Here is a 14,936-nt window from a genome sequence, read left to right on the forward strand (position 1 = left end):
TGCCTGAGCTGACACAGTAGGTGCTGGACCAGGCCTTGAACTCCAGCCTGCATGATGCCTCAGGCCATGCCTGTTCCTCCCAATGGACTCTTTATATCTCCCAGGGATTACACCATGCCCTGTACGACAATCCCTGCGAACCGCTGGAGCCCGCCAAGGAACTGGCTCCCACCCAGAGGAGCAGCAGCTCTAAATGGACCTGCCGCAAACACTGAAACCTAACACAATCGGCCTGGTTGGCATCTCGAGGAATAAACAAAACACGGGGACTGGAGGGGGGCTCTCCGACCCGCAGAGATGGCTGTGGGCGTGCCCGCTGCCCGGAAATCCCTGCCTGGCTCTAGCGCCTTCCCGCGTCTGGGGCATCTGGGGCATCGGCGGCAGGTTCTGGAAGGCCTCGCTCTGGAAGGATGACGGGGGAAGGAGAGCGCCCCTGACCTCACCCCTGGAGGGGGGACCGGTACCCACGCTTGCCATGCAGACGCGCTGTGCACAGACCAGCGCGCGTGTGCGCAAGTGCGCAGGGCTACACCCACCCCCAGACCCACCCACACACCCTCAGACGGGCACACAGGCACCCCACCCGAGGCCTGCCCCCCACCCCACCCCACCGCATCCTCCTGGGGCCGCAGCCCCCTCTTGCCCCCCCCTCCAGGAGGCCCCACCGTCACGCGCCCGGCTCGGCAGGCGCCGCGTGTGCTGCCCGCCCGGCCGCTATAACGAGGTCTGGAGAGCAAGTCGGGGCTTTACGACAGCTGCTAATGACCGCCGCTCCCGGTAATGACCAGCTCTGCGGGGACCCGCGTGTGAGCCGACGACAGGCTCGGGCTCCTGCTCCGCGTGCCCGGACAGAGGGCTCCCGCGGCCCTGACCGCAGCAGATGGCCTGCCCGGCTGCCCGGGCCGCCTGCTGACCTCATCGGAACGGGCGACAGGGGCGCCTTCCAGTGGGCAGCGCTGCCCTGAGCCCACAGGCCCTCCTGCCCCAAACAGCTCACCCCTGACGCCCGAGGCGCTGCACCTCATCGCTTTGGACAAACGAGCACCTCCTCCTTCAGTTTTCCTCCCCTCCTCCTCCCTCCCCACCTCCTTCCTCTGCCCCTCCCCCGCTTCTTTCTCCTCCTCTTCCAGCTTGCCACCCAAGGCCTTCCCTTTAAATTAGGCTCCTGACACCCCTGACTACCAGCAAGACAGATGCTCCTCTCTTGAGCAGGGCATTCAAGGCCCTGAGCTGACTTCCGCCTACGCTGTCAATCTCATTTCCAGATACTCGCCCCCTTACGCCTTATAAGCTGTTCCACAAAGAGATTCACCACCCCAATCTACAGTTGGCATCAGGTCTCTTGTGTCCTGGTCTCTGCAGGATCCTCCACTTAGAATATTCTTCCTACATCCATCTTCTCAGTCTGACAAACTCCAGCCAGCTCCTTGGAGGACAGTGCAAGGAATCTCCTCTCTGGAGCTGCCCCCGACCTCTGCCCAGGAAGACCTGCTCTCTCGCCTGTGCTCCTGTGGCCCCAGCGCGTACCTGTTGCAGGGATTTCAGCACCGACTACATGATCTTATGTGTGCCTGTTTTCTCCCCTCCGTCCCCTCTAGACGGTAAGCCCTCTGAAGGCAGCAACCACACCCCAGTCATCCTGCACGGCCACTCTCGTGTGCACTCACCGGTCCTGAGTCTGCAGGTGATACAGGCTCCATTAAATTCCACTGGTATCTGACATCCCTGATGTGAACACATAACTGGGCCAACCACTCGCTTCCCTCTCAAGGGCAGGAAACACCGTATGGACTGGCACAGAAGTGCTGGGTGCCAGGGCCTGAGAGACAGAACAGGAGCCCTTGGGGAAGCCCTCAAACGAAGCTTTGGCCTCAAGCTGGCTCCAGGAAGAGGGAGAGTGAGATGCCCTGGTCCTCCTATGAGACACACCGCCACCCCCTCAACACCCCACCCCTACCTCCACCTCCATCACTCACCAGCTCCCGATCACTCGGATGGAGGCCTGATAACATGGGCCGCTCGCCTCCGCAAGGCAGCTCAGTGCAGGCCTTCTCACTGAGAATCCAGTTTGAAAGGCCATATGCAAAATGACGGATGGAACTGCACCTACGAAAAAGCCCTCCTGCTGTGCACAGGTGAAACCTATCTTCTGGCTGAGGCTTGACCTTCCTCGCCAAGGGCAGAGCACCTGCTGAGAGGAGGCTGTCCCTTTGGCTTTGACCGTGGGGACTCCTGTCCTCCCAGGCTCTAGGAAGAAATGATACAAAACTTGTGTCTCTGGATGTCTGTCAATCCCAAAGTCAGCGTGTGCAGCATAAGGTATAAGCAGGGCTGTGTCCTCAGCAGAAGCCCAGCAATCGTCTGTAGGATCAAATCTGTGCAAGAGTGCACACCTTCTGCAAATCATTAGATTTTTAAAAGAAAACACAGGCACACAGCATACGCCTGTTTTTAAACAAATGCATGTTAAGAGTAAAGGAGCTGTCATCCTAGAGGCTGGGTGCTCGCTGGCAGCTGGCATGTTGTGGGCATCCGAGCCTCCGCATCTCTGAACAAAGGCCAGCCTGTGACTCTCTCTAGTTGGCCCCCTCCCTCTCATGGAAGTGGCTGCAGGTGATGTGAGGGTGAAGGCTGCCCAGAGCAGACGGCCACACTCCCCCTGCAGCCATGCCCTGTCGGTGGGATCTCTGACTCGGGTCCATGCTGGACGGGTCACCCCTGCTCACTCCAGCTGCTGCTCCCTCTGGGACCCCAGCACCCTTCCAGTGGGGTACCCGGAACCAGAAAGACCACCTCCTTCCTTACATCTCAACTCAGCCCTTGAGCCCCCTGGGTTTTGGCTGAGGCGAGCCCTAAAAGAACTTACAGATGGCCTTCTCCACCTGCGCTGATCTACCTGAATCAGGTTTTGTCAATTTAAGAAATGCTATTTGATACCGTATGATATCACTTATATGTGGGATCTAAAATATGACACAAATGAACTTATCCACGAAACAGACTCATGGACATAGAGAACAGACTTGTGGTTGCTAAGGGGAAGGGGGCGTGGGGGAGAGATGAACTGGGAATTTGGGGTTAGAAGATGCAAACTATTGTATAGAAAATGGATAAACAACAAGGTCCTACTGTACAGCACAGGGAACTATATTCAATATCCTGTGATGAACCATAATGGAAAAGAATATGAAAAAGAATGAGTGTGTGTATATATATATATTTGTACGTAAAACTGAATCACTTTGCTGTACAGTAGAAATTAACCCAACATTGTAATTCAACTATACGTCAATAAAATAAATTTTAAACAATTTTTCTAGGTACTCTCTGTTTTGAGTCTTAACTCCTTTCCCAGCCCTCATCACCTGACACCAGGATGCCTTTGTTGACCTTCTCCATTAATCTTCATCCCCTCTAGGGAACCACCCTGGACGTGTCCAGCCCCCACGGGAGACCCTGCCCTCTTACAGGCCTGAGAGTTGGAACCTGGCACTAAAGCAAGAGAACAGGGACAGACCAGCCTGGCCCCGGCCTGCCTCATCCTCCAGGTCCTTAGATCTGCTGAGGACCCAATCAGGAGCTGAGACCACAGGAAGGGACACGGGCTGTCCCTGCTGCAGACAGACCCCGGTCTGAGAGGCCCCAGTGGAGCTTGAAGGGTTTCATGTGCTTATTCCAGGCCCCATTTCTAGCTCTGCAGCCACAGCCACTGACATGGGGACCTCCTTCAGTCCTAAAGCTATCTCCAGTAGCCGGCTGAATTTGCGGTGGAAGACACATCGGTGTGAACTCCTCACAAAGAGCAGAGAACACGTCTGAGGGACTCCCCAGAAGGAAATGTCGCCGGGGAAAACACTGATGGAAGGGCTAGAGAAAACACGACAGAAAAAATCCCCCTGGTAATCCTGCCTGAATGAGACAGAACATCGTTTAGGGAAGCCGGCTCCCAATTCTTTCCTGCTGCCAAAGTACTATTTTGGCATCTCTTTCCAACTCACAAACATCCTTTCAGAATCCGTTGTAAATGATTTCCCTTAATTCCTGCCCTAAAGAAATACTCCCTTATTCCCCTAAATATCCACAGGCAAGCCACTAAGCACCCATTACCCACACATCAATCCCTGAAGAGCTGTCAGAACGGCCGGGCCTCACACCCCCACAGCCCCTCCAACCGTTTACTCTTAAGACTCAACCCCAAAGCCCTCACGTGACACGAGCGCCATCTCGTCTCAGGTCCTTGCTTCCCCTCCCTGCCTCACCTAGGAAATCAGGATGCGCAGGACCCAGGATGGGGCTTACGTCACAGGTGGTACCCACGAACACCTTCCAACTCAGCCTTCCATGAGGACCCCGACCAAGGCCAGGGTCACCCAGAAGCTCCTGACTCTGGGGCTGTCTGAGAACAAGCAGCTTATAACCCAGTAGCCCCTCCCTGCAAAGCCACTGTAAACAGCAGCTGCAGTATCTCCCTCGGAAAGACCTAGACGGCTCGGTTTCCTCTCATTCCATCATCACCTTCATCCGTTCACTCCCTCCCTCCCTCAGACAGGTCCTGGGCACCCGTGCCTGTGCCGCCCTCACGGGGCTGGATCTGCCCCGCTTTATGTCCAAAGGGAGCTCTCACATCCCCCAAGGAGCAGAGCCAGAGACCCGGCAAAGCCTCTCAGCCGTCTGCCCCCATCCTTCAAGTTCAGCAGAATCCACAAGGTGACTTCTGCACCCCCCACCCACCATGCCCCGGCCCCAGCTCTCAAATCATTCAACACACCCCAACCTCTTGCCAATTTAGTTCAACAAATGTCTGTTTGCAAAGAAACCTAAGCTGGCTGCTTCTGGATGGGCTGTGGGTGTGATGTGGAGGGAAGCCGGCCTGAGGCTTGCCCCCATGGAACCAGGAAGTCCCCGGTGCCAGCACTAAGTGGCACTCGAGCCCAGAGAGGCCCAGGCGGCAGGGGCGGCTCCGACACACAGGGGCCCTGCCAGTCCTTGCGCCTGGCGGCCCCACCGGCCCAGCTGCAGGGCCAGGTCCTCCGGGGCACAGTGGGAGTGACAGTGCTGGTGACAGGCCGGGCCTCTGACACAGCAAAGCTGTAGCTCAAATATTTACTGTACACGCCTGGCTTTCACACGGAATTTGCAACCTACCAGTTACCAGTGTTTCTACCCTGGTAGAAATTCAAGGGAAATATTCGTCTGAACAGGCCCGGAGTTTATTTTACTGCCAGATAAACAACTTTCCTTGATAAATCATCCGTGTGACAGTGTTCCTAAAAGACTAAACAAAGATTTCAAGTGCAATCTATAGGCCTTTGAGAAGCCTTCCCAAGCTAATGCATGTTTAATTGGCTGCTCCAAGCAGGCTGGGGCAGGGCGAGGGCCTGACATCTCTTTGGCCATTTGCTCTCCTTTGAAAAATAAATACAGATTGGAACTTCTGGCTCATTTCTGCAAAACTGGAAGAAATTTGCCAATATTTAAATGCTCATTTGCTTCTGAATATGGCCTGTTTTTTTTGGCTCATGGACGTGCATATCACAAATATCACAACTGTTGGGGAAAAAGTGAAAACTGCCCGGGAGACAGTGCTTGAGAAAGGGGGACAGTACCGAGGACTCTAAGGTTTCTCTTATAGCCAACGAATTATGAGCAGAAAAACTCATATTAGGAATAAGATTTCTAAAACTCGCCCCAGAACAAAAGAACAAAGCGCAGTGGGCATGTCCTGGAAGCAGCAAATACTCAATCCAAGCTCCACGCACTCCGCAGTCATCACTGTCCGATGACGTCCAGTTTTTACAGTGACTTTACAGTGTCGTTTCACTAAAGCCCGGACCATCTCACTTTCTCGTATTTATAGGGTTGCTTTTTGTTTGCTTGGGTTGGGTTTTGGTTTGTTTTTGCTTTTGTGAACTTCAGCACCTTGAAGCTGCATCAGGCTTTAAGTTTTCCCCAATGGGTTTCGTAAAAGGTTTCTCCAGTTTAATCCTCTACTAACCAGAAATTCATCAGGACATTCCATTCCACTTCCTAACAGTTTGTGCCAAGCCAGTTGATTTTATCCATGCTCGAATTCTCCTGCTGAGGACAATTTCCATCCTGAAACAATTCTTTCCAATAAGAGATGATAGTGGCTGTGGCCAGAGCAGCCACCATGTTAAGAGACCTTCCCGTGGTCACTCAGCTGAGAAGGGTGAGACCTCATCCAAGTCTGCCTGACCCGAAGCCTATGTTCTTTCTCCTCAACAGCACCGTCTGCCCCTCCACAAAGAAACCAGTGATTGCAGAGATCTTTCCCTGTGTCAGGCACAGACCTCAGTCCATTTATACCCAGCAAACTCTGAGAGCACCCAGTGCCCCTTCTACAGAGCTTCCATTCCTGGCAGGATGGGAACGTGATGGGCATGAGGGGACATGAAGGAGGAAGGGTGTGGAATCCAGACTGGCTACCCAGCTAAGAGCTGCTGGGAACAAAAATGCTAAGGGGTGCCAGGCAGAGAGTGGCCTCCGGCAATCTGATGACTCACGCCTTTATCTGAGTCTCATTTTCCTCCATCTGTAAGCTGAGAGCCCTGGGCTGGCTGGTCTCTGAGGTCCCATCCAGCTCAGCAGATCTTAAGAGCGACAAACGGGTACGGAGGAGCGAGGCGGCACCCAAAGAAAGGGGCGAGCAGCCCCCCTTGTCTCAGCTCATGCCTTACCCCCTCCTTCTCCACCCACCCCCAGAAAGGCTCCAGGGAACAGAGGTGAACTTGAGGGTAAATCCTTCCCTTGCTCCCCTTCTCCATGACCGTTTATATACACATCAAATGATAAGGAGGACACGATGCTAAGTGAAATAAGCCAGACACAAAAGGACAAACAGTGCAGGCTTCCACTTACACGCGGTACCTGGAATGGTCAAAGTCTCAGAGAGTAGAGTGGGGGCTCCGGGAACTTGGGGGAGGGAGAAGCAGAGTTAGAGTTTGGGTCCAGAGTTTCAGTTTGGGGTGAAGAAAAATAACCAACGATGGATGGTGCCGAAGGCGGCACAACAAGGTGAATGTGCTGAATGCCACTCAACTGCACACCTACAAATGATTAAACGGGTACGTTGTATGTTACGTACGTTTCATCACAGTAAGTTTTTTTTAGAAAGGAGGGCAAGGCAGTGAGGCGGGGCCACTCCCCGGGAGAATCGCGGAGTGGCAGGTTGCAGGGCGCGTCAAAGGACACCCAAACCACGCGGTTTGGCAACTGGCCGTCCCAAGGAATAACCCCTTCAGGACTGGACTCCCTGAGAAACAGAAAGCAGCCACGTGCCAGCCTGTCCTGGACCCATCGTGCCCCCACCTACGTGTCTCGGTCAAAGAAAGCAACGACTCCGGCAGGATGTGAGACAGGGAAGGGCTGGAAACAGGACTCGGTCCTGGGGAGGTTTCAACTGAGAGCCCTGGAGCTGCACCCCCTGCTCTTTTGGTGGAGGGAAGCCTCATCTGCCGGGGACAGAGGGCTGGGCCACCCCGCCTTTGACAAATTGACAACATCCCCGGGATGAACAGTTAGTGAGTCCGGTGGGTGTGAGGGGGCCGGGGCTGGGTTCCTTACACCAGCGCATCTGCTCCTCACCAAAACTGTTCCTGGGGATTACTGTCATTCTGCAGGGAAACTGAGGCCTGGAGACGTTCTGAGATTTCCCAGCGCTGCTGGACGTACGTATAGGCAGAAGGAGAAATGAACTCAGGTCTGGGGATGCCACCCCATCCGTGGGTCCTGGGTTTCTGTGTCCTGTCTCAGTTCAGTATACTTCCTTAGGGCCAAATATGCTGAAGAAAAGTGTTGCTATTGACATTTGCCTGATCTAAATATCTTCCTGCTAGGTACAGCCAAGAGAGAATTCAACACGCAGGTAGGGCGCACACCAGAGAGGGTAATTTGGCTCTTTTCCCAGTTTTTCCAAACGCTTCCTCGACATAGCTTCAGTGTGCAGAGTGGTCCCCGTGGGATCTCGGCCCAAACGGCCCAGGGCCTGATTCCTCCAGCCAGGCCCCCAGCTGTCTACTAGGAGGCCCTGGAATCACCATCAAAACCCACCCAGCCTATTCGAGGGCTTCAAAGGTCCTCGGGGGTTCAGCAGTGGCCTCTGCACGGAACAAACCACCTCCATCACGGGCGAAGGACTCAGAATGGGCCACAGGCCACAAGCTGGGAGTGGCATTTCCAGGGCACTTACAGCTCAGACCCTGTGTTTCCCTGAACGCGGAACACCATACGGCTCCTTCCAACTATTTCCAGATCTGTGGATGGGCTGTGTACTTCTGAGACCTTCAGTGACAATAAAAACCAGTTGTTTACAGCCTGCCAACTCCACCCTGGGCTTACACTTCCTTCTTCCATGTCTATTTAATTTTACTTCGACTGAACTAGATTTCTGGATATTAGGGCTTTTTTTTTTTACATATACACTTAGTCACCCAAAACAGGGCATGCACTTTCCCTCGAACTTAAAAAACAAGCTGCACGTGCTCATTGGGAAAGGAGGTTTCCCCTTTTACAAAAAAGGAAGATCCATAACAACAAGGTCCTACTGTACAGCACAGAGAACTGTATTCGATATCCTATGATAAACCATAATGGAAAAGAATATGAAAAAATGTATATATATAACTGAATCACTTTGCTGTACAGCAGAAGTTAACACTGTAAATCAACTATACTTCATTTAAAAAAAAAAGAAAGAAAACTGGAAAATAAAATAAAAGCAATGCTCTGTTACTTTCTGCCTACAAGGTGCACCTACTACTGGAATAATACCCTTTGTTCATTCACCAGTTGTCCAGAAGTACGAGTGGAATGGGATAGTAGCTCAAAAAGATGACATACAATGGTTAGGTCAAAAAAAGTCTACCTGTACAATAAGTTGATATGTAAGTCTAAATTATCCCAATTTCTTGTCATCTGGGAACATTTTAATATTAAATAATTTTACATTGTTTTTCTCACTTAAATACAATCCAATCTTGTGATATAAATGTACGTGTTCCCATGTAACAATCGGAACATGAAGGAAAGGCATTTCACGCACACTGGAGAAAATCTAGGATTTGTACTCAGATGGGTACTTTCTGTTACAATATTTTTGGATTTAAAAATTCCTGTATCTATTCTTCTTTGTGAATTTTAAGATGATGCCACATAAAACCAGGATGTAGTTACTTTAACAGAAAATAAACTGAAAATTAAACCACTCAAAAAAGAAACAGGCCAATTTCTCCCCGCCATGCCCTGTCATTCACATACACCTCCAACAAACTTTTACTTCATGCCTACCACGGATGAGACACTGTGCGAAGAAGGAGTTAAGCACACACAGGCCTTGTTTTGTTCATGCTGAGACACAGATTCTCTTTACATTTTAACGTGACGCGTGTTTGCTCTGTGGGTGGGGTATCACATGTGATGGACGGTGCATCTCGCAATCCACGGGCAAGTTACATTAGGTAAAATACGGTACCAGAGACAGATCCTGCTCTCAAGCAGCTTACAGATGTTGCAATTACTGTGCTGGCAGCCACATCCCCTCCTCTGTGGGAGGAAACCCAAGGTTTAGTTTGGAAAGGCTGAGCCTCCTTTTTGCAAGAAATCAAACATTCAAGAGTAAAACGTCGCACCTCCAAACAGCAGCCCAGCCAAGACACCTTGAAAGCAGAGAGGTAGAGTGAGAACAAATTAGTGAAGGTCCAGGAACCCCGGAGAATGTTTCTTCTAGGAAACACTCCCAAATGCTAACAGTGAGAGCCAGTTTTTTTTCTTTCCTCTTTGACTCAGTTTAGTGTTGCAATGTACAGTTTTACTCTTTATGGGAAAACATATAAATGAAAAAAAAAAACATGCTTCCAGAAGGCAAGGAAAATTTCTGGGGGCCACGAAATCTTTTCTCACAGCCAGAAAATACTGGGCTAAAGAAGTGGCCACCAGGGACTTCCTAGGTGGCGCAGTGTGTAAGAATCCGCCTGCCAATGCAGGGGACACGGGTTTGATCCCTGCCCTAGGGGGGTACCACATGCCACGGAGCAACTAAGCCCGTGCGCCACAACTACTGAGCATGCGTTCTAGAGCCACAGCTATTGAGCCCATGTGCCGCAACTACTGAGGCCCACGCGCCTAGAGCCCCTGCACCATGATGAAGAGTAGCCCCCACTCGCCACAACTGGAGAAAGCTCATGTGCAGCAACAAAGACCCAACACAGCCAATTAAATAAATAAATAAATAAATAAATAAATAAATAAATAAATAAAAAAGAAGTGGCCACCAGAACGCTCAAAAAAAAAAAGAAGCCAGTACAAGAGGAAGCTCTGGACCGCCTTAGCAGAAGTATACTATTCTGCCCATTTCTACCAGAAAGGCTAAAGGGTGTTTACAGATCCAGAAGCCAGAGAGAGTGGCCATTATAAATCACATCCTCCCATCCCTGGGATAAGCTGAGCTGAAGACGGTTATGGGCGCTGAGTTGTTAACAGCGGGATTATGAGTGAGGCAGCTTGCAAATAATATATTGACCTGTCGAAGGGAAAACGGCGGCACCCTGTTGTCCGTGGAGCAGGAAAAGCAGAGAGGGGACAGGCAGCGGGGCCAGGCATCCTAACTGAAGCACAGCCGGCAGCCCGGCCGCCATGCTGAATGCAGAGACTTTGCACCATCTAACTTTTGGCCGCCACACATCTGGTGCTTGATCCGGGCTGATCCAGCTGCATTCCTGAGCATCAGCCCACAGGTGTTTCTACTGAGGCTTCTCCCGGTTGGGGGGAAAACATGTGCTCTGAACTGAGGGGATACGGTGCAGGGGTGGAGAGAACCGGTGGCCAAGCGGACCTGCCAGAGAGTTACAAATGCACCGCCCGGGGAGGCGGTAATGGGCCGGGCAGGCCCAGCTCCACGGAGGCGGCAGGAGTCTGAGGTCGCGCTGGCAGGAGAGGGCGAGGGCGTGCTGACCCAGAAGGGCTCCCACAGAGCCTTCCAACAATCTGATGTCTTCCCGCCGGGGATGTCAGGGCCGCTTAATGCAAAGTTTGATCCCTGGAGGAGGGAGTAAAACACTCTTTTTCTTCCCTGTTGTGTGTCAGCTTGCCTTGCTGCATTTCTTTGTCTCCTAACTGAATCCCATCGGCGTGGCTGACTGCCTCCCTCCCTTGAAATAAGCTGAGCCAGGAGACAAGTTTCCCAACAAGGCTGCATTCTCCTGGGTGCTGAGAAGGGCAGAGCTGAGCTCAGCCCCCGCAGAGTGAGAGAAAAAAAAATACTATTTATTGCTTTATGAGAACATGACACACAAAAAAACCATAAAAGTCTCTCTCCTGCATCCAGATAAAGAAGTCTGGTGTCCAGCACACCCATGTGCGCAGGAGATAAATGCCTCCAGGACTGAGCCCCGCAGGCCCTTCATCTTCTCTTAAGTGGGGAAAGCAGAGTGACAGAGAGTGAAAGAACTCCAGCATGGCACGTCAGCTTCCTTATTTGTGAAATAAGTGGACTTGATAGGGTGACCTGGAGAACTCAGGAGAACTCAAGAAGGAGATAATCTCTTGGGGAAAAGAACACAGTCCCAAACTGCTAATCAGATTGCCCAAGCCCTGACGGGTTACTGAAGTAAGATACATCCTTGGCCCCTGCACACAGGGAGCAGGTGGCCTGCCCCCCGAGCAGGGACCCACCGCAGCGGGGACAGGATGTCTCTCCCCAGGTGGGCTACCCCAGCCCCCTCCAGACCTTTGCCCTTCACCACAAGGTCAACCTTCACATTCAAATTCTTCCCCAAGGTTTGCTTCTTCAGCCCACGTCTAGGGAACGGCTCTAGTTTAACGAGTTGCCACAAAGTCCCCAACAAAGCCAGGTTGGTGAGTTCCAGAGAATCTGAGCAGGAAGACGGGATACCCTCCTCACAGGTATTCCCTCCTCACGGCGCCTGGACAGCCTTTGCCTGGAGTCCCCACAGCGCCCCCTCCAGGTGGGGAGTTATATGACGCCACCATTCTCTCGGAAATCACCGATTTGTGTCTGGGAGGGGTTAAGACATTTTTTAAATTTAATGTTCATCTATTCTAGGTCCGTATTGGGGGATCCGTCATCTAGCACAGAGCTCTGCACTCCAGAACTGCTGAATGACCGACTGGACGTGTGGATCGGTTAATGATTGGACACACTGAATCTGAGTTCCTGGGCCTGCCAGCCTCCTCCGCGCTGTGAGTCCGGGGAGAAGTCAGTCATCCGAGTGTAAAACATCAGCTAATATATTATCTTTTAGAGTGGGCTCTAATACGATTCCCTGGATTTGCTGAACTGTCAGGGAGTCGACTTCTCAAAGCGAGTGTGGTGATTGACACTATTGGAAGAGGGTCAGTGAAATCTAAGAGCAGCCCCTGAGTGTTACCCACTCCCCCTGTCCCCCACCAAGGAAGGATGCTTCGGGCTCATAGCTGCATCCCAGCAGATTCTTCCTGCCCCCCCACCCCGATGTGGTAAAAGGCTTCTCATCGGGACTTCTGAGAGATTTCATTTGTGGCCTTTTTCTCGATGTCCGCATGCCTCTTTGGGAAGGAAAGCTTGTCACTCGGGCAGAGTGGGGCTGCGCAGACTCAGCCGCAGAGACCCTGCAGCCTCGCCGAGTGTTCGGCCCCCCTTGATGGCACAAGAGTGTGGCCTCGAGAAGCAAGTGCCGCCACCGTCAGACAGAGGGTCATCACGGTTTGCGAACACTGCTGCGGGTGTCCTCTACAATTTATCTGAGTTTCATTTAAAATGGCAGTCAGAGCAAAAGATGTGACTCAAACACAAGAAGCAGAATGCTTGGGAGATGAGGTGGTCCCAGAGGTCATCCACCAAGAACCAAGGAGGCAGGTAGATACGTAATGTGGAAATAGTGCACGAGAAACGTGTGCATTTTCAAGAAGCTCTCCGCAGCAAAGGGTCAGAATTAAACAATTCCCGCCTTCAGTCACAATGATAAATGCCCTGAAAATACATCTGTCACGTGTACCCTTTCCTTTGGCTTACATGTGTGTGCGCACACACATGTGCAGCTCTCCAACACGGCACTTGGCCAGCACAAGGCCCTCTCATGTACTTTATTACACTTGGTTAATGAAAACCCAGAACAGGTAGCCCTAGATGGACATAAAGACTCACGTTACCTACCATGACGCTTTCCCTGGGAGGAATTCTGTAAGAAATCCAGCCTCGGGGACACAATGGCCAGAATGCTGAGAACCTGTCCTTGGCAAAGCGGGCCTGGCCGCAGCCAGTAGTCAGCATTCATATAAAAAGAGGCAGACTGGAGGAGGTCAGCCCTTCAGAAGGATGCAGTTCGTGTCTGCTTTTCCAGAGGATAGCCTCCCAAGGTGTCTGAAGCTCGGTCTTCTTCAGGGCAGACTACCAGCGACTGTCCCTGAAAGGCCCACTGAGATCAGCCCCGGGGGTATATCCAGCCCTTCTCCTGGGCTGCAAATGTGCATCCAGAATTCCCTTTAACCCGGAGTGATTTGGGAAGAAGGGAGGGAAATCCCCCAAATATGGGGCTGTCAGTTTCCTTGCCTGGAAGGACCTGAGGACACCGCCCCCCCCACCCCCCACAATGCCCTAAGCAAGGACTATTCCTCCCAGATCCTCGGCAGAGTGGTGCTGACACCTAGGGGTGAATGGAAAAAGAGCCCTGCAGAGAAGCCAGCCCAAGCCGCCAGGTTTCCCCCAGCTCCTCACCAGCTCTCCCTAAGCCCGCCTCCCTCCCAGAGAAGGTCCCCGCAAACCTGCAGAGATCCCACACACAGAAGAGCAGAAGCCAAGTTTGACTTTCATAAAAACTGGCCGGTTCCCCACCCTATCTAGTCTTCCATCTGCCTGAGAAACGCAGCCAGCTGGGGAGGGTGGAGGGAGAGAATACACATCTGCGAAAAGATGCTCCAACAGGCTCTGCACCAGGGACACAGATCAGGAGCCAGGGATGCCCAACCTCCCAGAGGCGACCAGGGATGCTTTCTTACCAAACTCGCTGGCGCAGAGATGCTCGATTATGGCTTCAGATTTCAGCTCATTGTCACATGGAGGACACACAGTCGTGCCTAGGAAGAGAAAGGGGAGAACAGGAACTGAGACATGGGGCTGGAGGCAGGGAGGACCTACCCCTGGGACAGAGAGCAGCCCTGGGACCAGGCTGAAAGGAGTTAAAGGCCTTCTACAATTTCTGAAGGGCAATCAGAGAAAAGACGAGTCCTGGAGACCATAACATACAGTTTATCGGAAATCTGGGGACTAGAGGTGTTGAACATGGTACAACTGCTAAAATCAACATTATCTGGGGCTGAATGGGGCGGGTCCTGTGAATGGTAGCTTGATGGGGTGTGATGCGTCCCTAGGAAAAGCTGACTTGTAACCAAACGCTTCTACCTCGGTTGTTTGTTTCCTGTTCTTTCTCCCCTCTCCTTGAAATACCCCCTCTGATTCCTGCCCCCTCCCTGCTCCCAAACTCCCCACGAGACAGCGGGTCCACAGAAAGCCAAGAAAGAAAATCAGCCAGACTCAAAACTCCAACCACGGGCCCTGGACACCCTCCCCAGAAGGGCTGTTGCAGTGAGCTCCTGCCAGGTCGGGCGGGTTATGGGAGCAGCTGGGTGGGGGCTGGGGGCAGCACCCGCCCTGCTGCCAAATGGAAGGACCTAGGGGGACATGGGACAGACCCTCTGGGGGCGTTTTCACACTGTGAAGTGCTTTGAAGCGTAGGTGTGTGGGCGGCAGGCATGAGGGGCCTTTGGAGGTGGCTAAGTCCAGGCGAGGAGGCCGCGGAGGCCAGGGCCAGGGCATCCTCCCGGCCAAATGCTGCTGACGCTGGAGGGACCCCTGGGAGGTAAAGGGGCTCCGTGAAAGGGCAGGGAGAACGCAGCCCAGTGGAATCGCCAGAAGGGGAGGCGGC

General features: G+C 52.6%; 1 protein-coding gene across 2 annotated transcripts in view; it reads right to left on the reverse strand.

The window, feature by feature from the left end:
* The window catches only part of SFRP1 (secreted frizzled related protein 1), a 39,672-nt gene that overhangs the window by 19,832 nt on the left and 4,904 nt on the right, over nucleotides 1-14,936 (reverse strand). Inside the window, exons 2-4 of one of the 2 annotated variants that reach the window (XM_057697250.1) lie at nucleotides 14,011-14,088; nucleotides 1,977-2,247; nucleotides 1,668-1,819 (exon numbers count right to left, since the gene is read on the reverse strand). In XM_057697250.1, the coding sequence (XP_057553233.1) occupies nucleotides 1,668-1,819; nucleotides 1,977-2,247; nucleotides 14,011-14,088 (501 nt within the window). The remainder of the gene's footprint in view (nucleotides 1-1,667; nucleotides 1,820-1,976; nucleotides 2,248-14,010; nucleotides 14,089-14,936) is intronic. The other variant, XM_057697251.1, reaches the window with a different exon arrangement.

The sequence above is a fragment of the Hippopotamus amphibius genome, chromosome 10 (assembly GCF_030028045.1).
Source record: "Hippopotamus amphibius kiboko isolate mHipAmp2 chromosome 10, mHipAmp2.hap2, whole genome shotgun sequence".
NCBI lineage: Eukaryota > Metazoa > Chordata > Mammalia > Artiodactyla > Hippopotamidae > Hippopotamus > Hippopotamus amphibius.